The sequence below is a fragment of the Rana temporaria genome, chromosome 2 (assembly GCF_905171775.1).
Source record: "Rana temporaria chromosome 2, aRanTem1.1, whole genome shotgun sequence".
Lineage (NCBI taxonomy): Eukaryota > Metazoa > Chordata > Amphibia > Anura > Ranidae > Rana > Rana temporaria.
This window is the reverse complement of record NC_053490.1, coordinates 371,038,216-371,062,190: the sequence shown is the minus strand read 5'-3', so window position 1 is coordinate 371,062,190 and position 23,975 is coordinate 371,038,216. Positions and strand designations below refer to the sequence as shown.

The window sequence follows — 23,975 nt, the reverse complement described above, 5'->3', positions numbered from 1 at the left end:
TCAGTTAAATCTATGCAGAGCCGAATCGCAAAAAGGGGCCCGGTCATTTAGCAACAAAATGGTCTGGGGGTTAAGTGGTTAAACACAAAGGGGGTTATTTACGAAAGGCAAACCCACTTTGTACTACAAGTCCAAGGTGCACTTGGAATTGCACTGAAAGTGCATTTGGAAGTGCAGTGGCTGTAGATCCGAGGGCGACATGCAAGGAAAATAAAAAACAGCATTTTAGCTTGCACATGATTTGATAATAAAATCAGCAGAGCTTCCCCTCATTTCAGATCTACCCCTCAGATTTACAGCGATTGCACTTCCAAGTGCATTTTCAGTGCAATTTCAAGCGCACTTTGCACTTGTAGTTCGCACTTGTAGTGCAAAGTGGATTTGCCTTTTGTAAATATCCCCCAAAGTTAACAATTGGCAACAATGCCCATTTACATGAACCTAATAGATGCTTACATTTTGTATCCAATTTCTGTATAATATCACAAAATATCATTATTTACTGTTATCGCGAATGATAATAATATTACCAACTTACTGGCACATTGTTAACAATTCTTAATTTCTAAACAATAATTGCAGAAAAGTTAGTGATTAAAACCAGGGAAAGCCTATGAGACCTAGGTGTTAACACAATTAATAAAATTTGTTTTAAACGGTTTTATGATTTTTAGTTATGACATTTTCAGATCATACAATCAAAGCAGTTAGTAATAAAATAATAATAATAATAAAAAAATCTTACATCCAAACCTCTTATGACTCAGAATGCACAACTGAGTTTGACAGAACTGAGAAAACCTGGTAGATTTATCATGAAACTGGCAGATTAAAGAGGCCAGCATTTCATTTAACATATCAACAGCAACATAGCGCTCATATAGCATTTTTGGGTGAAATTTCATGTGTGAAATATTTGCAATTGGAAAGCTAGGTCTAGTTCAGAAAAGGAAAAAAGTTGTCAGAGGCCTCACAAAGTAGAGGAAAACTGCCTTAAATGGGTTGTAGAGGTAAAACAAAATCCCTAAATAGCTTCCTTTACCTTAGTGCAGTCCTCCTTCACTTACCTCATCCTTCCATTTTGCTTTTAAATGTCCTTATTTCTTCTGAGAAATCCTCACTTCCTGTTCTTCTGTCTGTAACTCCACACAGTAATGGAAGGCTTTCTCCCTGGTGTGGAGAAAGCCTCTTGAGGGGGGAGGGGACGAGCAGGAGGGTCAGGACGCTCTCTACTTTGCAGATAAAGAAAGGAGCTGTGTGTTAGTGGGAGTCCTGACCAGTGGCGGCTGGTGCTACAACATTTTTGGGGGGGCGCAAAAAAAAAGAAGACAATTGCAGCCTCACTGTGCCCATCAAAGGCAGCCACTGTGCCCATCAAATGCAGCCACTGTGCCATGCCATCAATTGTCGCCACTGTGCCATGCAATCAATTGTCGCCACTGTGCCATGCCATTAATTTTTGCCACTGTGCCATCAATTTTCGCCACTGTGCCATGCCAAACGCAGCCACTGTGCCATCAAACGCAGCCACTGTGCCATCAATTGTCACCACTGTGCCCATCAATTGTCACCACTGTGCCCATCAATTGTCACCACTGTGCCATGCCAAATGCAGCCACTGTGCCATCAAACGCAGCCACTGTGCCATGCCATCAATTGTTACCACTGTGCCCACATCAATTGTCTGCACTGTGCCCGCATCAATTGTCCCCACTGTGCCCATATCAATTGTCCCCACTGTGCCCACATCAATTGTCCCTGCATCAATTGTCCCCACTGTGCCCACATCAATTGTCCCCACTGTGCCCACATCAATTGTCCCCCACTGTGCCCACATCAATTGTCCCCCACTGTGCCCACATCAATTGTCCCCCACTGTGCCCACATCAATTGTCCCCCACTGTGCCCACATCAATTGTCCCCACTGTGCCCACATCAATTGTCCCCACATCAATTGTCCCCACATCAATTGTCCCCACTGTGCCCTGTAAAATGCTGCCAATCAGATTCAAGAGGCTTTCTCCACACCAGGGAGAAAGCCTTGCATTACTGTGTGGAGTTACAGACAGAGGAACAGGAAGTGAGGATTTCTCAGAAGAAATAAGGACATTTAAAAGCAAAATGGAAGGATGAGGTAAGTGAAGGAGGACTGCACTAAGGTAAAGGAAGCTATTTAGGGTAAACATTTTTTTACCTTTACAACCCCTTTAAGAAAAAATTAAAAAGACCATTCAACTATAAAGCTGTTTATATTCATCTTCTTGAACAAAATAGTTTAAAACTAACCTGCCAAATATCAGACCATCTATAGTGCAAAAGCAGTTTTCAGGGTCATACGGTTGTGCTAGATTTTGGGGTATATCAAGGCTTTATGTACTCATTTACAGTATGTGGTTTTGATCAATCTGCTTCCATGGAGGGCAAAACAGAAATTGTTTTAGTTTTTGCCCCTCCTCAGCAACACATACAATACTTTGTTTCTTTACTTCCATGCCGCTCTGTTCGGTAAATACCCAATACTTCCAAAAGTTAATCACCAGTGCTGTCACATGCCTATTGAGTGACACATAGTTTACACAAAAAGCTATGCCAGCTACTAGCAGCTAAAAGGAGTGGTGGGGGCAAAGAGAGTAATACTGCTGGGAAGAAGAAATTAAATTGCTCTTTGTTTCCCTGCAAAGGTAAAGCATATTGGGCTACTATGCATCGCATAGTAGCCCATTATGTGACACTTACCTGCAGGAGAAGCCCGCGATGTCCCTGTCTTCCTCGCGAGTAGTGAGGCCTTCGGGGGCCACGAACTTCGGCTCTGTGAGTGGCCGAAGTCGTGTGATGTCACTCCCGCGCGTGCGCGCGGGAGCCTTCACTCACAGCATGACCCGAGTTAGAAAGGGCACAGCGTGGTGCATGCGCAGAACAAACCGTTGTACGGCGATTTGCAAATATCTCCTAGAACATGCAGGTCTGGGAGATATTTCAAGCGCCTACAGTTAAGCCTTAATCTAGGCTTACCTGTAGGTTAAAGTGGTGGTAAAGGGTTTAAAGTGAACCTGTTACCTTGCCCGCATGAACAAAGCACAGGTTTATTTTAGGGGAACCAGAAACTCATTGGCACCTATGCGCTTTCAAAAATAGAGAAGAAATTCCGCGCTGGAAAAATTACACAAAAAAAACTAAAAATTGCAAGCCAGCACTGGAGGATAAATTCAAATAGAAATCCCAATAGTGATCAGTAACAATAAAGTGCAGCGCAAAGACATATAAATTTAAACAATAACAAAAATGGTGATCAAATATACAAAAATATAACTCTAATAATAACACAAGAAATCCATAAAGTGCATCAGTGAAAAAAGTCCAAAAGGTGCTCCAAATAATGTAGTGACTAATTGTGATAAATCTCAAAATCTGTGATCAACAGGAAGGTTCCTCCACCAATAGCTAAAGATGACCCCTCACCTAAGCCATTCGACCATGGCTAGGTCACAAAACTTTTGAAAAACCTCCAAGGTAAGTATAAGGACGCTTCCAAGCTTAAAAGGTTTACAGCAGGCAGCAGACGGCTCAGCACTCCCAAAGACCACGGAGAAATATATAAGACAAAAAGGGGACAGACTAGTGCTCTCTGTCTTAAACTGGATTTAATAGGTAAAAATATCAAAATAAACTCACATAATACAACACTCAGAGCCGAGTGTAAAGCGTGACAGCATAACACGGAGCTCCAGGGCTTCCGAATCTTTACACAGCTCACACGTCAGCGTTGGGTCGGCGAGCGCGGGTGACGTCACAAAGCTTCTCCCCCTCGTACGCGTTACGTTCCTATGGGCGGAACTTCCTCAGCGTGGGGTAGAGAGGCTAACGTGAACGTCCCACAACGTCATAAATAGTGTGTGGTTGCCATCGCACCTATGCGCTTTAACTCAGATCGGTGTGTGCACATAGGTTAGCCATTGTTTTCATTTAATAAATACATGCATATTATTTAAGTTTAGGGATGAATTTTATTGCATAGTTACATTGGTCTGGCATTGATGGGTCCCCTTGAAGATCAGAAAACATGTAGAAAACAGCAGATGTTGAAACAATAAACACCTTTGTCAGGTGTATGTAATGTACAATATAGCATACATAGTAGGGGTCAGGAGTATGTAATGTACAATATAACATACAGTAATAGGGTCAGGTGTATGTAATGTACAATATAGCATACATAGTAGGGGTCAGGGGTATGTAATGTACAATATAGCATACATAGTAGGGGTCAGGAGTATGTAATGTACAATATAGCATACATAGTAGGGGTCAGGAGTATGTAATGTACAATATAGCATACATAGTAGGGGTCAGGAGTATGTAATGTACAATATAGCATACATAGTAGGGGTCAGGAGTATGTAATGTACAATATAGCATACATAGTAGGGGTCAGGAGTATGTAATGTACAAATTTGTGTAAGGCCGGGTACACACGGACAAACATGTATGGTGAAAGCGGTCCGTCGGACCGTTTCCACCATACATGTCTGCCAGAGGGCTTCTGTACGATGGTTGTACACACCATCGTACAGAAGTCCGCGCGTAAACAATACGCGGGGCGTGTCCGCGGTGTCGCCGCGTCGATGACGCGGTGTCGCCGCGACAATGACGCGGCGACGTGGGCGGCCCGCCTTTAAAATGCTTCCACGCATGCGTCGAAGTCATTCGACGCATGCGAGGGACGGCGGGCGCCTGGACATGTACGGTAGGTCTGTACTGACGACCGTACATGTCCGAGCGGGCTGAATTCCAGCGGACTGTTTTAAAACAAGTCCAGGAATATTTGCCCGCTGGAAAAAGGCCCGGCGGGCAAATGTTTGCTGGAATTCGGCCCGCTCGCGCCCACACACGACCAAACATGTCTGCTGAAACTGGCCTGCGGGCCAGTTTCAGCAGACATGTTTGCTCGTGAGTATGGGGCCTTAAAGTGATACTGCGCTGGTCTAAAAAATTTACGTGGAAATTAAATTGATCTAAATAGTACCACAATATAAATAAAACAAATATATGAAAATAAATGATTGCTGCTGCAGCAAAAAAATGTTAGATAAACATCAAGTGCAATAGAAAAATAAAATTAAGCTGCGCTGCACAAGTAATATGGCTTGGATTCAGTCTATATCCTATTAGGTCACAAAATAGAGATATAACCATATATAAGTACAAATATTAAGGAATAAAGTGACTTAGTGCACACAAATAAAGTGCAATCCGTATTGTACAAAGTCCCAAGGAAAATTCAACAAAACTCCAAATTCTGTGCGGACATGAATGCCAGAAAGAAAGGTGCTGAAAGTATCTCAGGAAGAAGTGTCCAAGTAGCAGGATAGATGAAAAGCCACCACCTCCTATCTATATCCTGCTTACCGGATGGGATGGATCCCTATAGTAAGGAATCAAATGCGCTTGTGGCTCTACAGCCCAGATGGCAGTCAATCGATCCAACAAGCAAAGGGTCCTCACTTCTTAGTTTGCAATCTAGCTTTCCCCTTATGTTCACATTACCGCTCTCCAACAAGTCGCCATGCAGATAATATCCAAAAGGAAAAAAGAATCGACATAGAGCAGTATTGCAAACAAAGCTAGTTTAATAAAAAAATGTCAATTTCACTCACATTTGGTAGAATAACAGTAAGCGTTTTATGTCTCTAGCCGGCCGGCTTTCTCGTATCGCTCGTTCCTCATTATCGCTCGTTATCGTGGACTTCTTCCCCCTGGAAGAAGTCCACGATAGGACGAAACGGCGTAGGGAGGAGCGGCGTGCTGACGCCACTATTGTGTGTACCTCATCGCCATCCGGAAGGAACAAGCGATACGATAAATATTACTTGTGCAGCGCAGCTTAATTTTATTTTTCTATGTAATGTACAATATAGCATACATAGTAGGGGTCAGGAGTATCTAATGTAAAGAGTGCAAAGGCCAGGAATTTGTAACATACAGAGTGCAGGGGTCAGGAGTATGTAATTACAACCTGGTATACAGAGTGCATGAGTGTTTCAAATGATTGTAAAAAAAAAAATTTTAAATAACAAACATCTTATAACAAAGGAGCCCTGATCTTCCTCTTCTCATGTCCCCTGCTGGCATTCCTGGCTCCTCATCTTCTTGGTGTGCCACCAATGACTTGGGTACAATCTGCCTAACTCTACATGGATCGAATGAATTTATGTCAAAAGTGGTTTTAGAGCAGCTAGAAAACAGCGATAATAATTTAGAATCACTTGCAGAATTGAGCGATAGTGATTTGTGGGGAAATTCGTCATCAAACACTGAAAGTAATGACAGCGACAGTTCTGCAACTGAGCAAATTTCTGTGTTTTTGATTTGATTACATTATTGAATAATTGTTATTATTTTTTGTTATAATTATTTATAGTTATTTATTATATTATAATTAATGATTTCCTGTTTCAAACTTTACCATACCCGGGATATCTCCTAGATTCTTGTTTGGACAGATTTAAGTGAGTTATTCCTAAGAATTACAGGCCTACAGTATAAAACGCCAAATTTCCATGCAAAACAATTGTACCCAAAAAACAGAAAGAATCATACCGCCAGGGAGGTTAAAACAGATAAACCTACCTACATAACAAAAGCTTGTGCCCTTGTGAATATTTTCGGATTATCTGTTTGTAGATTTAACCACAGTGAATGGAAATTGCTAGACATGGCAAAAGTACAATTGCAGAGCTACGTGTAAATAAGACTTCAGGGCGTTTTCAACAAAGCATTTTTTATTTACATTTTCAGAACATTTAGAATGGTTGCATACAAAAAAGCATGAAAGGAAACCTTCACTCGCGTGTGCTTAGGGTATTATGATCCTAAAATAAACAGCCTTGCATTTATAGTTTTGATTTTGCATAAGCTTAACCACTTAATATTTGAAAGCAAGCTAGATTAAAAAAAAAAAAATAATATATATATATATATATATATATATATATATATATATATATATATACACAAATACTTGTGTATTTAGTAATTTGCTACAGACAATAAAATTGAAATCTTATTTTAAAGCAGAGTTTCCATCCCAATTTTTTTTTTAATTATTGTGCTCATTAGACCTAAAAAAATTAAAATAAAATAAAAATTTTTTACTCATCTGGAAATGCCTGTTGCTATGCAGTCCCACGAAATCTGCCTTTGGAATCACCTAGGATCCTGACATTATCTCCCTCTAATGCTCCTGGGAAATGTGTGTCATCATTTCCCAGGATGCAGTGCGCTACCCAATTATTGCTCCCCATCCAAGACTTCCAGGAAGTAAGTGCTTGTGGGCTTCACAATGCCCACAAGCAAAATGATAACGGTGTGGACATAGTTTTATAAACTATGGGCTAGATTCATATAGCCCGCCGTAAGTTTGTGCGGGCGTAGCGTATCTCAGATATGCCATAACTTAGTGATACTGGGGCTGGATTCACAAAGAACCTGCGCCCTAAGTTACGGCGGCGTAGCGTACATCTCCCGTCGTAAGCGCGCCAAATTCAAATTAACAAGAGGTGGGCGTGTTTTATGCAAATAAAACATGACCCCACGTAAATGACGTCTCTAACGAACGGCGCATGCGCCGTCTGTGAACGTATCCCAGTGCGCATGCTCCTAATCACGTCGCAAATAGTCAATGCTTTCGACGTGAACGTAATTTACGCAAAGCCCTATTCGCGAACGACTTACGCAAACGACATAAACGACGCAAAATTCGACGCTGTCCCGACGTCCATACTTAACATTGGTTACTCCTCATATAGCAGGAGTAACCTTACGCAGGAAAAAGCCTTGCGTAAACGACGTAAAAAAATCCGTCGGGCGCACGTACGTTTCTGAATCGGCATATCTAGCTCATTTGCATATTCTATGCCGAAATCAACAGAAGCGCCACCTAGCGGCCAGCGTAAATATGCACCCTAAGATACGACGGCGTAAGAGACTTACGCCACTCGTATCTTAGCCTAATTTAAGCGTATCTGGTTTCCAGAATACGCTTAAATTTACGACGGCGTAGATTCAGAGTTACGACGGCGTATCTACTGATACGCCGGCGTAACTCTCTATAAATCTAGCCCTATCTTTTTTGAATAACTATGCAGAGCGGTGGCGGATTGTAAAATAGTAAGTGACCAGATTTATATTATAAAAACGCAGGATGAAATTGTGGTTGGAACCCCGCTTTAAATATAACTCATGGGGTCGTTATAAAAGATTATTGTCCTAAACTTAGTGTTTTCTTTTGTTTGATCAGATCCCATGGAATGGTCCTCAGGTAATGTTCAGAAGTGGATTCTATGGACGGAGCACCAGTATCGCCTTCCGCAAGTGGGTCGTAGCTTTCAGGATCTGACTGGAAGAGACTTGTGTGCCGTAAATGAAGATGGTTTCCGAGACAGGTCTCCACTGTGTGGGGATGTCTTGTATGCTCACCTGGACATATGGAAGTCAGGTAAAGCAAGAACATTGGGAACCATATGTTACATTTATGATTGACGCTAGAATTATATTCACTTATCTTAAAGTGCATGAAAAACCCAACAACAAACTTCTCTTGATTTCTAACTTTTGGACTGTTTACCTCTTTTTGACAACAATACGGAGGGCAAGTGCGTTGTTAGAGCCTGGGGGCTCAATTGTCACCTCCAGAACTGTGACCAAGCTGTCAACGGCAGTTCACGGTGAACTACCGATGATAGGGAGCTGGTAGGATAGGCTCCCAATAACTTCATAACTGTGTGCCCTTGCTACCGGCCTTCATCATGGCCAATTTATAACACTGACTAATGGTTACATGTACCATTTAAAGCATATTGCTGGTCATTTCGGGTATGTAAAGCTAGTAATTTCAAAATAACTAGACCTCATAGGGGTAGATTCACGTAGAACGGCGTTTCTTTGTGCGGGCGTAACGTATCCTATTTACGTTACGCCTCCGCAAATTTTACAGGCAAGTGTCGTATTCTTAAAAGAAAGTTGCGGCGGCGTAGCGTAAATAGGCCGGCGTAAGCCCGCCTAATTCAAATAGTGAAGGGGTGGGCGTGTGTTATGTAAATTAGGCTTGACCCGACATGATTGACGTTTTTCCCGAACGGCGCATGCGCCGTCCGTGGAATTTCCCAGTGTGCATTGCTCCAAAGTACGCCGCAAGGACGTCATTGGTTTCGACGTGAACGTAAATGACGTCCAGCCCCATTCACGGACGAATTACGCAAAAAAATTCAAAATTAGACGCAGGAACTACGGCCATACTTAACATTGGTACGCCGCACTTACGCCACCATATAGCAGGGGTAACTATACGCCGGGAAAAGCCTAACGTAAACGGCATAAATGTACTGCGTTGGCCGGGCGTATGTTCGTGAATTCGCGTATCTTGCTGATTTACATATTTCGACGCGTAAATCAGCATACACACCCCCAGCAGTCAGCGGAAAAATGCAGTTACGATCCGACGGCGTAAGAGACTTACGCCGGTCGGATCTAATATAAATCTATGTGTAACTGATTCTAAGAATCAGGCGCATAGATACGACCGGCCGGACTCAGAGATACGACGGCGTATCTGGAGATACGCCGTCGTATCTTGTCTGTGAATCTACCCCATAGTTCTTATCTTGGGCTACAGAATATTCATTGTCTATGTTGTAGAGATAGGAATGTGGCAGTGTTGGGTAGTTAAAGGTATTCAAGAGAGTTTAACAAGACACGTGGCCACTCATTAACCACTTCAATACCCGGAATTTCCGCCCCCTTCCTGCCCAGGCCATATTTTCAGCTTTCAGCACTGTCACGCTTTGAATGACAATTGCGCGGTCGTGCGACGTGGCTCCCAAACAAAATTGACGTCCTTTTTTCCCACAAATAGAGCTTTCTTTTGGTGGTATTTGATCACCTCTGTAGTTTTTATTTTTTGTGCTATAAACAAAAAAAGAATTGAAAAAAAATTGAGAAAAAAACAACAATATTTTTTACTTTTTGCTATAATAAATATCCCAAAACATATTTTTCTCAGTTTAGGCCAATACGTAGTCTTCTACATATTTTTGGTAGAAAAAAAATAGCAATACGCGTTTATTGATTGGTTTGAGCAAAAGTTATAGTGTCTACAAAATAGGGGATAGATTTATGACATTTATTTTTATTTATTTTTTTTACTAGTAATGGCGGCGATTTTTGTCAGGACTGCAATATTGCGGCGGACAGATTGGACACTTTTGACACCATTTTGGGACCATTCACATTTATACAGCGAACAGTGCTATAAATATGCACTGATCACTGTATAAATGTGACTGGCAGGGAAGGGGTTAACACTAGGGGGTGATCAAGGGGTTAATGTGTTCCCTAGGGAGTGTTTCTTACTGTGGGGAGAGGGGACTCACAAGAGGAGGAGACCGATCTGTGTCCCTATGTACAAGGGCCACACCATCGGTCTCCTCTCCCTGACAGGATGTGGATCTCTGTATTTACACACCGAGATCCACATCCCTGGCTCTGTGACGAGCAATCGCGGGTGCTCGGCGGACATCGCGGCCGCCGTCCACACGCATCGTGTCCCCAGTGATGCAGCAAACGCGCGAGCGCTCCACACTGCGGGAATCCCAGGACGTCATATGACGGCCGCCCAGGGAGACGAAAGGTTCTTGCGGCTGTCATTTGACTATGGGCCGGGCGGGAAGCGGTTAAAATGAGAAGAAAAGAGGTTTAACCTTAAACTACGTAGAGGGTTCTTTACTGTAAGAGCGGTAAGGATGTGGAATTCCCTTCCTCAGGCAGTGGTCTCAGCGAGGGGCATCGATGGTTTCAAGAAACTATTAGATAACCATCTGAACAACCACAACATACAGGGATATACAATGTAATACTGACATATAATCACACACATAGGTTGGACTTGATGGACTTGTGTCTTTTTTCAACCTCACCTACTGTGTAACTATGTAACCCTCAACGATTTTTAGTTGAGCACAATAAAACAAACAAACCGTTTGTTGAGAATCCTAGCACTTGCAGTTTACAATGCTTTTCAATGCTGCTGGCTCCTGCTCTCTCTCAGTGCTGCTTCCCTGAACCTCTGGTCTTCAATGGAAAGAGTTAACAGTCTACAGTATAGTCTCAAGTCAGTTTGTTAGCTTGGAGAAGGAGGTGGGGAGGAGGGAGGAACAGGGGAGGGATTTGCTATCCAAGATCGGCAGTTTTATGTACTTGCAGGGTCTTTAAAGGGATAAAATATGGGCATGCGCATGTATTGTAGAGAAGTTCTGCATATACGTTTTATTATATTATCCTGACTTATGCTTTAATGTTGCTTTTGTCTCTGCAGCAGCTTGGATGAAAGAGAAGACAGGATCTAGTGATATGAGATACTGTGGTAAGAGCGATAAAGTATACCACCTATGTTGCACTGAGCATATGGCAGCAGTTATTACTGTTTTGAGTAATTCTCCATAACCTTGGGGGTTGTGGACATATCTAATATAATTCATTAATGTACACCACTGATGTTTACAAGGTCAAAAACTAGTGGGATGAGCCTACTAGCATCTCTTCCATCCGAGGCCATCTTAATAGCATCATGGGCCCCTGGGCAAAGTAATTCACTGGGGCCCCACCAGCTTGTTCCAACTTACACACCTACTTTCAAGAAATAAAGTATAAATAGTTGATAGAATTAAACATATATAGCTAGATTCAGGTACATTAGCTTAACCTTGCGGCGGTGTAGCTTAAGGCATTTAAGCTACGCCGCCGTAAGTTAGCTAGGCAAGTACATGATTCACAATGTACTTACCTGCTAAGTTACGGCGGCGTAGCCTAAATCGGCGGGCGTAAGGGCGCCTAATTCAAATGTGTGTTAGGGGGGCGTGTTGTATGCTAATTGTGCTTGACCTTACGTTTTTCACGTTTTTCTATGACTGCGCATGCGCCGGGTGCCTACATTTCCCAGTGTGCATTGCGGCTAAGTACGCCGCACGGGCCTATTGATTTTGACGTAAACGACGTAAATCCCGATTTACGGACGACTTACGCAAACGACGTAAAAAATTTGAATTTCGCCGCGAGAACGGCGGCCATACTTGACATTACAATAGGGCCTAGCTCTAACTTTACGTGGCCTATCTCTTACGTAAACGGCGTAAAAGTACTGTGTCGGCCGGGCGTACGCTCGTGAATCGGCGTATCTCCTCATTTACATATTCTACGCCGACCGCAATGGAAGCGCCACCTAGCGGCCATCCAAAATATTGCAATCTAAGATAGGACGGCGCAAGCCGTCGTATCTTAGATATGTTTAAGCGTATCTCTGTTTGAGCATACGCTTAAACATAAGTCGGCGTAGATTCTGAGTTAGGTCGGCTTATCTACTGATAAGTCGGCCTAACTCTTACTGAATCTACCTAATATTCATTAGTACTTTCAATAAAATCGATTTTACAAAATGAAAACATTCCATAAATCAAAGACTAGTCAACTCAAAGGTCACAGTACAGGGGGGAATGCAGAAGGGCACAGTACGGGGGGGGGGCGCGGGGGAGGGATCAGAAGGGCACAGTACGGGGGGGGGGTCAGGAGTGCACGACACTGGGATCAGGAGGGCACAGTATAGGTTACGCTTCCCGGGACACGACCATATCGGGACAGTTTAGTAAAAAGCATGACTGTCCCAGCAAATCCGGGACAGTTGGCAAGTATGATGTAATGCAAGATTATTGTGGGGCCCCCAATGTACCTGGGGCCCCTGGGCGGTTCCCAGGAGTGCCCTTGCATTAAGATGGCCCTGCTTCCATCTCTTCTTGAATTCACTAGTGGTAAGAGTTCTCCTTCACTTTTCTTGGTTCCGGTACAACTCATCTTAGAGTCTCACCTTTCTTACTGCAACAGGGTTGTAGGTGCATTCCCCATAATATAACATACATACAAAATTCAACAGAGAGCTTGTGATTCCACCATAATTGCCCAGATAGTCTAGAGATCTGACCATCTGTGTCCCCTGGGCAAATTTGTAAATTGATTTAACTTTCTCTTTAATTGTAGCCTATATATAATACAGTGCAGTCAGATTTAGCAGGGTTTTCAAAGTGATTATGGATTGGACCGAAGACTTGTCTTGTGATTCTGTACTGCGCAATTAAGCAAAACCTCTCAAACCCCCCCCCCCCCCCCCCCCAACACACACTTAAAAGAGAAGTATGGGCTTTGCAAAAAAAGAAAAATACAAAATCTTATACTCACCTAGGTGGAGTCAGAACAATGCTGCATCTGTCCCCTTCCGTCTCTGCAGTGAGAACTGAGCAATCAAATACCTTGATCGCTCAGTTCTACCCCTCTGCTCTGAGAAGAGAGCTGGGAATGTCAGTCTTTGACTCTCTGCTCTGCCCCTCCAGCACTCACTGGAGTTCTGGGCTGTGGAGGGAGTGGGAGTGGCTGGCTTGGGCTCTTGGATCGTGTAGAGGCTGAGCCAGGTGCTGGTCCAGGCTTTTGGTTGGTTGGGATCTTTTCAGAGCCTGGACTGGCTTTGTGACATCAGCCGACAATGGGCTTTAGTATGTTGTTGGCTGGAAACAGGTGACAGGAATTTCGAAAGAACTGCATTCCTGTGATCCAAAGGAGAAATACAGATTTAATTAATGAGAAACATAGTTGAACCTTCCTACAACAGGTATGTGAATGTTTCACTTCCATTGCAGACCCCCAAAACAATAGTTTATTACATAGTTACATAGTAGGTGGGGTTGAAAAAAGTCCATCAAGTGCACCAAGTCAAACCTAATATGTGTAAATATATGCCAATATTACGTTGTATTTCCCTGTATGTTGCGGTCGTTCAGGTGCTTATCTAATAGTTTTTTGAAAATATCGATGCCCAGCGCTGACACCACCACCTGTGGAAGGGAATTCCACATCCTTGCCACTCTTACAGTAAAGAACCCTCTACTTAGTTTAAGATTAAACCTCTTTTCTTCTAATTTTAATGAGTGGCCACGTGTCTTCAGCAAAAACCTTTTATCCCTATTTTGGGGTCAATGTAAATTAAAATCATATCCCCTCTTAACTGTCTCTTTTCCAGAGAGAATAAGTTCAGTGCTCGTAACCCTTCTTCATAACTAATATCCTCCAGACCCTTTATTGGCTTTGTTGCCCTTATTTGTACTCGCTCCATTTCCAGCTCCTCCTTCCTGAGGACTGGTGCCCAGAACTGGACAGCATACTCCAGGTGTGGCCAGACCAGAGTCTTGTAGAGCGGGATAATTAAGGCTTTATCTCTGGAGTTATTCCCCTTTTTAGTGCTTAGTATCGTCCACAAATACAGAGATTGAACTGTTCACCCCATATTGCCTTTTCAGGATAGTGGGCAGATTGATGCAAATATTCCTTTTATGCCCTGGTGGCCAAATGTACACCCAGAATCCCTGCTTTATAGTACAGATAACGCTTTTTAATAGTCATAAATCAGGGCACAGAAATGGGGGAAGTAAGATGATGCACATGGTTTCACCCTGCTTTTCACAGTTTTTGCAAATCAACCAGCATCCTGGCAAATTATTATGAGAAAACACAGTTTCTTGATCCAGAATAAGTAGTGATTGAAAACAACAGCAAGCACACTCGGGCACTTGTTGTCATACCCTGCCATCCCATCAGCCACCACTAGAGGGAGACTTACATAGATACAGATCCCTATTGCTGGTAAAAGGATATGTTCTAGCCTTTGGCAGATATGATAAAATCCACAGAATGACACTAATTAGCATGCAATCAGATTGCCCATCTCCTGTTAGTTAACTACTGCAATTACAGAGAGCATGAGGGCGCAGCCATAAGATTCGATCTCACACAAATTACCAGTGAATTTACTGTCTATTTAGGAACAATGAGCACACAAAAGGTGTGGTTTGTCCTGCTCCTAGCAAGGTGACCATTGCCTTGTGGCACAAGCCTATACAATTGTCTGGGAGTCGAGGGAGGGTTTCTGTTAGAGACTGGTAAGCACCTAGGTGTTAAAGTGGAACTAAAGTCCTGCTGTAAAAAAATGTGAGAAGGCAGGCTTTTATTACAGAAGCGACATGCACTGTCACTTCTGAAATAAAATGCCCCTAACTGCCTGCTTTCCATCTCCTCTGGCACTGTAAGCTAAGCTGCGCATGTGCAGCTCAGCTTACAGTGCTGGGCCGGTCTCCCAAGTGCCAGGTTGACCTCCTCCTGCGCATGTGTCATCCCTTGTCGGCCAATGAAGAGGTCCTGAGACTGGCTCTCAGAAGAAGATGTTGGTGCATGACTGTTAGACAGGTAAGTATGGAGACTTTAGCTCTGCTTTGATTCAGGTCTATAGACTTATTCAGGTAGTGATCTAAGAACATTTGTTCACTTAGATGAATTATGAACATATCTTCAATATTATCATACTACTTTTATATCTAATATATAATATCATAAAGTCATTTATTTCAAACTACATACAGCTAACTAGCCTGAAACAGTTGTATGCAGTTTATATTAAAGTGGATGTGCCATGGGAAAAAAATATTAAAAGCCAGCAGCTACAAATACTGCAGCTGCTGACTTTTAATATCAGGACACTTACCTCACCTGGAGTCCAGCGCCGATCGCAGCAGAGGACGAGCGATCGCTCGTCTCTCTGCTACTCCCCCCGCCATCCACGCTGAGGGAACCAGGAAGTGAAGCGCTACGGCTTCACTGCCGGTTCCCTACGGCGCATGCGCGAGTCGCGCTGCGCCCGCCGATTGGCTCACACCCTGTGTGCTGGGAGCCGAGTGTTCCCAGCACACAACGGGCGACAGACAGAAAGTCAGAAAAACACGTCTTTTGCTCGTAGCGTGTGGCCGGAAGTGGGTGCAAATACCTGTCTTTAGACAGGTATCTGCACCTCCCTCCCCCTGAAAGGTGTCAAATGTGACACCGGAGGGGGGGAGGGTTCCGATCAGCGGGACTCCACTTTAGGGTGGAGAACCGCTTTAATGTGCTCCATCCACAGTCCTAAAATGAGAATTGGATCCCTTTTTTTCTGAATCTGTGATAGAAGTGAAACATGAAAATACTTTTCTTTCTGGTCTATTGAGGGACACCGGAAGTCATCTGCTTGTTGGGTTGTACTGCAACCACTGCTACCCCACAGGGAATTACCCCAGAAGACTTTTTTTTATAAATAGAGGGCCAGATCCACGTAGCCCGGCGCTTCTTTACGTCTGGCGTAGTGTATCTCAGATACACTACGCCGCCGTAACTTACAGCGTATTTCCCGTATCCTGAAAAGAATTTGCGCTGTAAGTTACGGCGGCGTAGTGTAACTGTGTCGGCGTAAGGGCGCGCAATTCAAATGGATGAGATGGGGGCGTGTTTTATGTTAATACGTTTTGACCCGATGTAAATGACGTTTTTTCTGAACGGCGCATGCGCCGTCCGTGGGGGTATCCCAGTGCGCATGCTCCAAATTAACCTGCAACAAGCCAATGCTTTCGACGTGAACGTCATTCTACGCATTGCCCTATTCGCGAACGTTTTACGCAAACGACGTACACGACGGAAAATTTGACGCTGGCCCGACGTCCATACTTAACATTGGCTGCGCCTCATATAGCAGGGGTAACGTTACGCCGAAAAAAGCCTTACGGAAACGACGTAAAAAAAAGCGCCGGCTGGACGTACGTTTGTGGATTCGCGTATCTAGCTAATTTGAATGCTCGACGCGGAAATCGACGGAAGCGCCACCTAGCGGCCAGTTTAAATATGCACCTTAGATCCGACGGCGTACTAAGACGTACGCCAGTCGGATCTAGCCCAGCTTCAGGCGTATCTTGTTTTGTGGATACAAAACAAAGATACGCCGGAGCAACCTAGCAGTTACGCGGCGTATCAATAGATACGCCAGCGTAACTGCTTTGTGGATCTGGCCCAAACTGGGCTTTGAATAAAATTGATAATTCATAAAAACAGTAAGAGATACAAGGACCAATTTAGGTAATGCTATAGAATTTTCACCATTTTATAATTCAAGAAATAGGTATTTAAAAGTCTTGTTTTTAGAAAAGACATATACAGTGTGGTATGCCTCAGTATCATAGAGGGGCTGGCAGTGACCATTTTAAAGTTTTGGGGGGGAGACACAGTCACACAACAAGGAGCTGACAGGCAGAGAGGAAGGGGTGAGTGGGAGAGAATAGAGCTGAGAGCAGGCTGCAGGTGACGGAGGGATACACTCTGACCACGGTGGTCATGGCTAAGCAGCCCTGATTATTGTGGTCGGTAAAGAGAGGGGGATACAGGAAGTGACAGGTTCAGGGAGGTTTTTTCACAGTTTAGAGGGGGGGCAGATTGCACAGCACAAGCACTGTGCTGTGTAATCTGCTTTAAAGCGGGGGTTCACCCTTAGAGGGCACTTTTCCCCCTTCGCTTCCTGCTCGTTATTACTAGGGGAATCGGCAATTTATTTAAAAATATGTGCAGTACTTACCCGTTTACGAGACGCATCCTCTCCGTCGCTTCCGGGTATGGGCTTCGGGAATGGGCGGTCCTTCTTGATTGACAGGTTTCCGAGAGGCTTCCGACGGTCGCATCCATCGCGTCACGATTTTCCGAAAGAAGCCGAACGTCGGTGCGCAGGCGCAGTATAGAGCCGCACCGACGTTCGGCTTCTTTCGGCTACGAGTGACGCGATGGATGCGACCGTCGGAAGCCTCTCGGAAGGCTGTCACTCAAGAAGGAACGCCGGCTCCCGAAGACCCATACCCGGAAGCGACGGAAGAAGATGCAGCTCGAAAACGGGTAAGTACTGCACCTATTTTAATATAAATAGCCGATTCCCCTAGACCGAACGAGCAGGAAGCTAAGGGGAGATTTTTTTTTTTTTTTTAAATGGGTGAACTCCCGCTTTAAGGGACCAGGATATCAATTTTTTTGTGGGAGGTTAACAAACACTTTGATTGAACAAGCTGAGGTTAGAAGCTGATTGGTTTCTATGCATGAAGTGAGACAGATTTTGCAATCTCCAGCTTTAGTAAATAAATCCCTAAGAACCATATTGCATTGAAAAAGTGCTGACTGATTTGATTACACAGAAAGTGCATCAGCCCATGGGACAGTCTTCATGCACATTTGACTTGCTTTGTGCCTGTGGAAAAGTCCACAAGATAGATAAACTAAACAGAGAACGATTTTACATGTTTCCACTGCAAATCAAGTACAAAGAAAATATATTTAGAAAAGAAGGTCTTTGCTTTCCGTAGATGCTCAATTTTCCATACATATGGTAAAATACTACAGGTGGTTCTCAAAAAATTAGCATATTGTGATAAAGTTCATTATTTTCTGTAATGTACTGATAAACATTAGACTTTCATATATTTTAGATTCATTACACACAACTGAAGTAGTTCAAGCCTTTTTATTGTTTTAATATTGATGATTTTGGCATACAGCTCATGAAAACCCAAAATTCCTATCTCAAAAAATGTGCATATTTCATCCGACCAATAAAAGAAAAGTGTTTTTAATAAAAAAAAAGTCAACCTTCAAATAATTATGTTCAGTTATGCACTCAATACTCGGTCGGGAATCCTTTTGCAGAAATGACTGCTTCAATGCGGCGTGGCATGGAGGCAATCAGCCTGTGGCACTGCTGAGGTGTTATGGAGGCTCAGGATGCTTCGGTAGCGGCCTTAAGCTCATCCAGAGTGTTGGGTCTTGCGTCTCTCAACTTTCTCTTCCCAATATCCCACAGATTCTCTATGGGGTTCAGGTCGGGAGAGTTGGCAGGCCAATTGAGCACAGTAATACCATGGTCAGTAAACCATTTACCAGTGGTTTTGGCACTGTGAGCAGGTGCCAGGTCGTGCTGAAAAATGAAATCTTCATCTCCATAAAGCTTTTCAGCAGATGGAAGCATGAAGTGCTCCAAAATCTCCTGATAGCTAGCTGCATTCACCCTGCCCTTGATAAAACACAGTGGACCAACACCAGCAGCTGACATGGCACCCCAGACCATCACTGACTGTGGGTACTTGACACTGGACTTCAGGCATTTTGGCATTTCCCTCTCCCCAGTCTTCCTCCAGACTCTGGCACCTTGATTACCGAATGACATGCAAAATTTGCTTTCATCCGAACAAAGTACTTTGGACCACTGAGCAACAGTCCAGTGTTGCTTCTCTATAGCCCAGGTCTGGCGCTTCTGCCGCTGTTTCTGGTTCAAAAGTGGCTTGACCTGGGGAATGCGGCACCTGTAGCCCATTTCCTGCACACGCCTGTACACGGTGGCTCTGGATGTTTCTACTCCAGACTCAGTCCACTGCTTCCGCAGGTCCCCCAAGGTCTGGAATCGGTCCTTCTCCACAATCTTCCTCAGGGTCCGGTCACCTCTTCTCGTTGTGCAGCGTTTTCTGCCACACTGTTTCCTTCCCACAGACTTCCCACTGAGGTGCCTTGATACAGCACTCTGGGAACAGCCTATTCGTTCAGAAATTTCTTTCTGTGTCTTACCCTCTTGCTTGAGGGTGTCAATGATGGCCTTCTGGACAGCAGTCAGGTCGGCAGTCTTACCCATGATTGCGGTTTGGAGTAATGAACCAGGCTGGGAGTTTTTAAAATCCTCAGGAATCTTTTGCAGGTGTTTAGAGTTAAATAGTTGATTCAGATGATTAGGTTAAGAGCTTGTTTAGAGAACCTTTTCATGATATGCTAATTTTTTGAGATAGGAATTTGGGGTTTTCATAAACTGTATGCCAAAATCATCAATATTAAAACAATAAAAAGGCTTGAACTACTTCAGTTGTGTGTAATGAATCTAAAATATATGAAAGTCTAATGTTTATCAGTACATTACAGAAAATAATGAACTTTATCACAATATGCTAATTTTTTGAGAACCACCTGTATATCAATCGAACCTTCTGAATGAAAAAAATATGTTTTTTCAATGCTAAAAGTTTAACAGCTTTCTAAATTAGACCATATTCAAATTAACTGTTTTCAAGTTTGCCTGGACCTTAGTATCTGGAGAATTCAGTAGTGAATCACTTCTAAATAATGGAGGAACGCACTTTGTTGAATGTCATTTAATGAATGGGTAATGCGACTGGAGCATCTTTTGCAAGTACTTAGGATTCTATTTCATTCTAGAGGTGATTGCAGCTGTAGTAGGGCACTTGCAATAAAAAAAACATTGAGTACTGTCCATTATACTTATAGTTGCACTACCATCCAAATATTTAAGGCAAGCTTTCGAGGTGTACCCCCTTCTACAAGTGTCCAACTGCTTGGAACTTTGACGAAGGGGGTACACAACAAAAGCTTGTCCTATATCATTTTAGATTTACTAGTTTGCATGATGAAGCTGCCCCCGCAACTGTAACTAAGCTTTGCAAAGCCTCATATATTATTGTAGCCACCATAATGTTATTTAACTGTATCCCTACTTTAAAATTCCAAGTGTATGGCTTTTTTTGCCAATGTATGTTGAAACGATCCAGTTATTACACTGTTATCACATTCAAACACCCAATCACCCGCAGTTTTTATATTATATTAAATTACACCCAGTATTGTGTATATTTCTTGAACAAATTTGTTGCTGCAAACCCAATAACCGTGTGTTGTATCTTCTCAGGTGGAAATGGATCCGTTGGTGAATGCTGGGCAGACACAGAAGTAGATTCCTCCAGCTCTGGGCAGCCCATTCATTTATGGCAATTCTTGAAAGAGCTTTTGCTAAAGCCACACAACTATGGAAGTTCTATACGCTGGCTTAACAAAGAAAAAGGTAAGACATACCTGAGATCGAAGCCCCCGCAGCGGCCCTCGTTCGCCTCCTCCGTCACCGCCTTACTCCCGGAGTGACGCCACTTGCGCATTTGCGCGGGGCCCGCTAGTGATGGCAAGATCGCCTTTACTAATGGCACGCTTAGTGCGCCTGCACCGTTGTCTATGGCGTGCATGCACCGTAGACATCGGTGCAGCCTTTTCTGCAAATATCTCCTAAACCGTGTAGGTTTAGGAGATATTTCTTGTACATATAGGTAAGCCTTCATCTAGGTTTACCTGTAGGTAAAAGTGGTCTTTAAGGGTTTACAACCACTTTAACATGTTTAAAACTGAAATTTAGGCATGATTGTATAGCAGCCTTACAGATCCGACACTTGGCACTGTCACCATTTGGAGAAAGCTTTGTATTTTTCTCAGTGAATTAAAGCTGTTTTCTAATTGGAGGAGGTGGAGAGGGGATGGTGATGTCACAATCTCCAACTCATCCAATCAGAGAACAACCTGTATTAACTTAAAAAATACAAGGCTTTCTCCAAAAGTTAGGACCAGACCCAGGAGACTGCTGCTATCACTGAAGTAGTGACTCTAGGTGCTGAAAATCACTTTAGATGACTATTGAAGTGATTTGCAGCATACATAGGGATCAGTTAGGTATGAGATATGCATAACTCAATTGGTCCAAGCTGGTGATAATATCATACCTAAACTTCAACTTTAAAGGAGAAGTACAGCCAAAGTACTTCTGTCAGCTGATGTAATAGTCAAGGCTTGGGAAAGACTGCCATATGGTCTGGATCAGCCCAAAACCCTGGACCGGCACCTCGCTTAGTCTGTCAGCGAGCCGCTGAGAGCCTGGGCCAACTCCTCCTGCCCTCTCTACAGCCCAGCGCTCAAGGGAGCCCGGGGGGGGGGGGGGGCAGAGCAGACAGCTGTGTCAGTCACCAGCTTTCTGCTCATGGAGCTCTGAGAACAGAGCGATCAGTGGTGTTTGATCGCTCCGTTCTCAGTCTTAGAGCTGGCAGGGGACATCCACCTAGGTAAGTATGATTATTTAAAAAAAAAACTCCTCTTTTAAGATTATATGAGACATTTCTGTGCAGGTTGTAGAGAATTACACATTTGTGAATGTTACTGGTGGCTCTCACACAAAGTAAATCTTTCATTTTATGCTTTGGATCATTGATCCTTCTATGTTTCTTTTTTTTTTTTTTGCTAATTTGACTATACTGTGTGCTATTTTTACAGGTATTTTTAAAATTGAAGACTCTGCTCAAGTTGCACGCCTCTGGGGTATTCGCAAAAACCGCCCAGCAATGAACTATGATAAACTGAGTCGATCAATTCGACAATATTACAAAAAGGGAATTATCCGCAAGCCGGATGTATCACAGCGCCTTGTCTACCAATTTGTGCAACCATTATAGGAGATGTCCATCTATATGGATCCATAACAAAGTAAAGCGTTGTAAGTGAAATACAGAAAGAGGAAACGAGGCCCAAAACACTGGATGATCCACACACTGGAATACAGCAGTCCCATTGTTTCAGAGTTTATATTTATTACAGAAAAAAATTTCTCCAACAAGCTGATCAAGGCTTTTAGATCAGCAAAAACTCAATATTTGCTGAATGTTATGCTTCAAGAGACTTCAACCAGCACAGGAGACGTAGAATCCAGTACATTTTCCATTTACTCAGTTATCATCACTGCCTTCTTTCTTAGAGATACTCACTGATGTGAGACCTGCTGGACTCAGTGACCTTATAGGACAATAGGAGGTGGGTAGAGTAGGACAGAGTGACCACAAAGCACTGTAAAAATAATACAAAATCAAATACATTAGAGAAAAACTTGACACGAATGTATGCTTTGGATCTGTACTACATGAAGTGGTAATTTTTTTTTTTAGATGAATTATTTATTGTAGCAGCATAACACATAAATTAATTGTACAACATACTGAATAAAACTCAGAACTCATAGTGCCATTATGGGTGTAAAAGTACATGAATATACATTGTATGTATATATCACTGTTAGGTAAAACCTACAGTTGTTTTGCTGGATTATTCATGTGATCACTTTTTATTTTACATTTCAGCCTAGCTCACAATACTGCCAAATAAAGTGATTTTTATAGATACATTTTAACATTCGTAGAAAAATGTATAGTTGTACACATTTTTCTTTTTGCTTTCTTTTAGTGCTTTTTTTTTTTGTGCCTTCCACAGTTTATTTACAAGTGACACATTAAATAATATTTGTATTTAACGGCTGGAAGTATTATGTGATGTGTTTCTTATGTTGTAGAGAATATATATATATTTTTTTATAGCCCTGTTTAAAATCGCATTAACAAGTCGCACCCCATTGCCAGCAATGGAGTCGTTCAAATCCTTGCGACTCAATTAGCACCGACATTGAAAAAAGTTCCTGCACTACTTTTTTTTTTCAATTTCATTGCAGTGATCTGCGGGAGGAGTCGATTAAAAGTTAACGACACCCCAAAAGTAGGTCGCAGTACGTTTGACTAAACCAGATGGGTATGAACACTCATATGATCTGGTTTAAGAGGAGAGGCGCCTCTAAGTGTAGCAATATTTTGCTAAATGTTGTACCTTCATTAAATGTAACCATATTGCTACACTTAGGCCCCATACACACAGGAGTATTTATCCGCGGATACGGTCCAGCGGACCGTTTCCGCGGATAAATCCTCTCGAGGATTTCAGCAGATTTTAATGCGATGGAGTGTACTCACCATCGCATTGAAATCCGCGCCGAAATCCTCTGGCGATGACGTGTCGCGCCGTCGCCGCGATTATGACGCGGCGACGTGCGCGACGCTGTCATATAAGGAATTCCACGCATGCGTTGAATCATTGCGACGCATGCGGGGGATCCCTTCGGACGGATGGATTCGGTGAGTCTGTACAGACCAGCGGATCCATCCGTTGGGATGGATTCCAGCAGATGGATTTGTTCTGCATGTCGGCGAATATCCGATCTGCTGGAATCCATCCCAGGGGAGATATATCCGCGGAAAAAGATCCGCTGGCGTGTACACACCATAGGATCTATCCGCTGAAACCCATTTGCTGGGATTTATCTGCGGATGGATTCTATGGTGTGTATGGGGCCTCAGAGGTGCCTC

General features: G+C 43.2%; 1 protein-coding gene across 5 annotated transcripts in view; it reads left to right on the top strand.

Annotated features, from left to right (window-relative positions):
* The window catches only part of SPDEF (SAM pointed domain containing ETS transcription factor), a 51,035-nt gene extending 28,071 nt beyond the window's left edge, over positions 1-22,964 (top strand). For all 5 annotated transcript variants that reach the window (XM_040337773.1, XM_040337772.1, XM_040337776.1 and 2 more), the window contains 4 exons: positions 8,297-8,494; positions 11,369-11,416; positions 20,666-20,818; positions 22,066-22,964. In XM_040337773.1, the coding sequence (XP_040193707.1) occupies positions 8,297-8,494; positions 11,369-11,416; positions 20,666-20,818; positions 22,066-22,244 (578 nt within the window). In that variant the 3' untranslated portion in view covers positions 22,245-22,964. The remainder of the gene's footprint in view (positions 1-8,296; positions 8,495-11,368; positions 11,417-20,665; positions 20,819-22,065) is intronic.
* Positions 22,965-23,975: the final 1,011 nt, after the last annotated feature.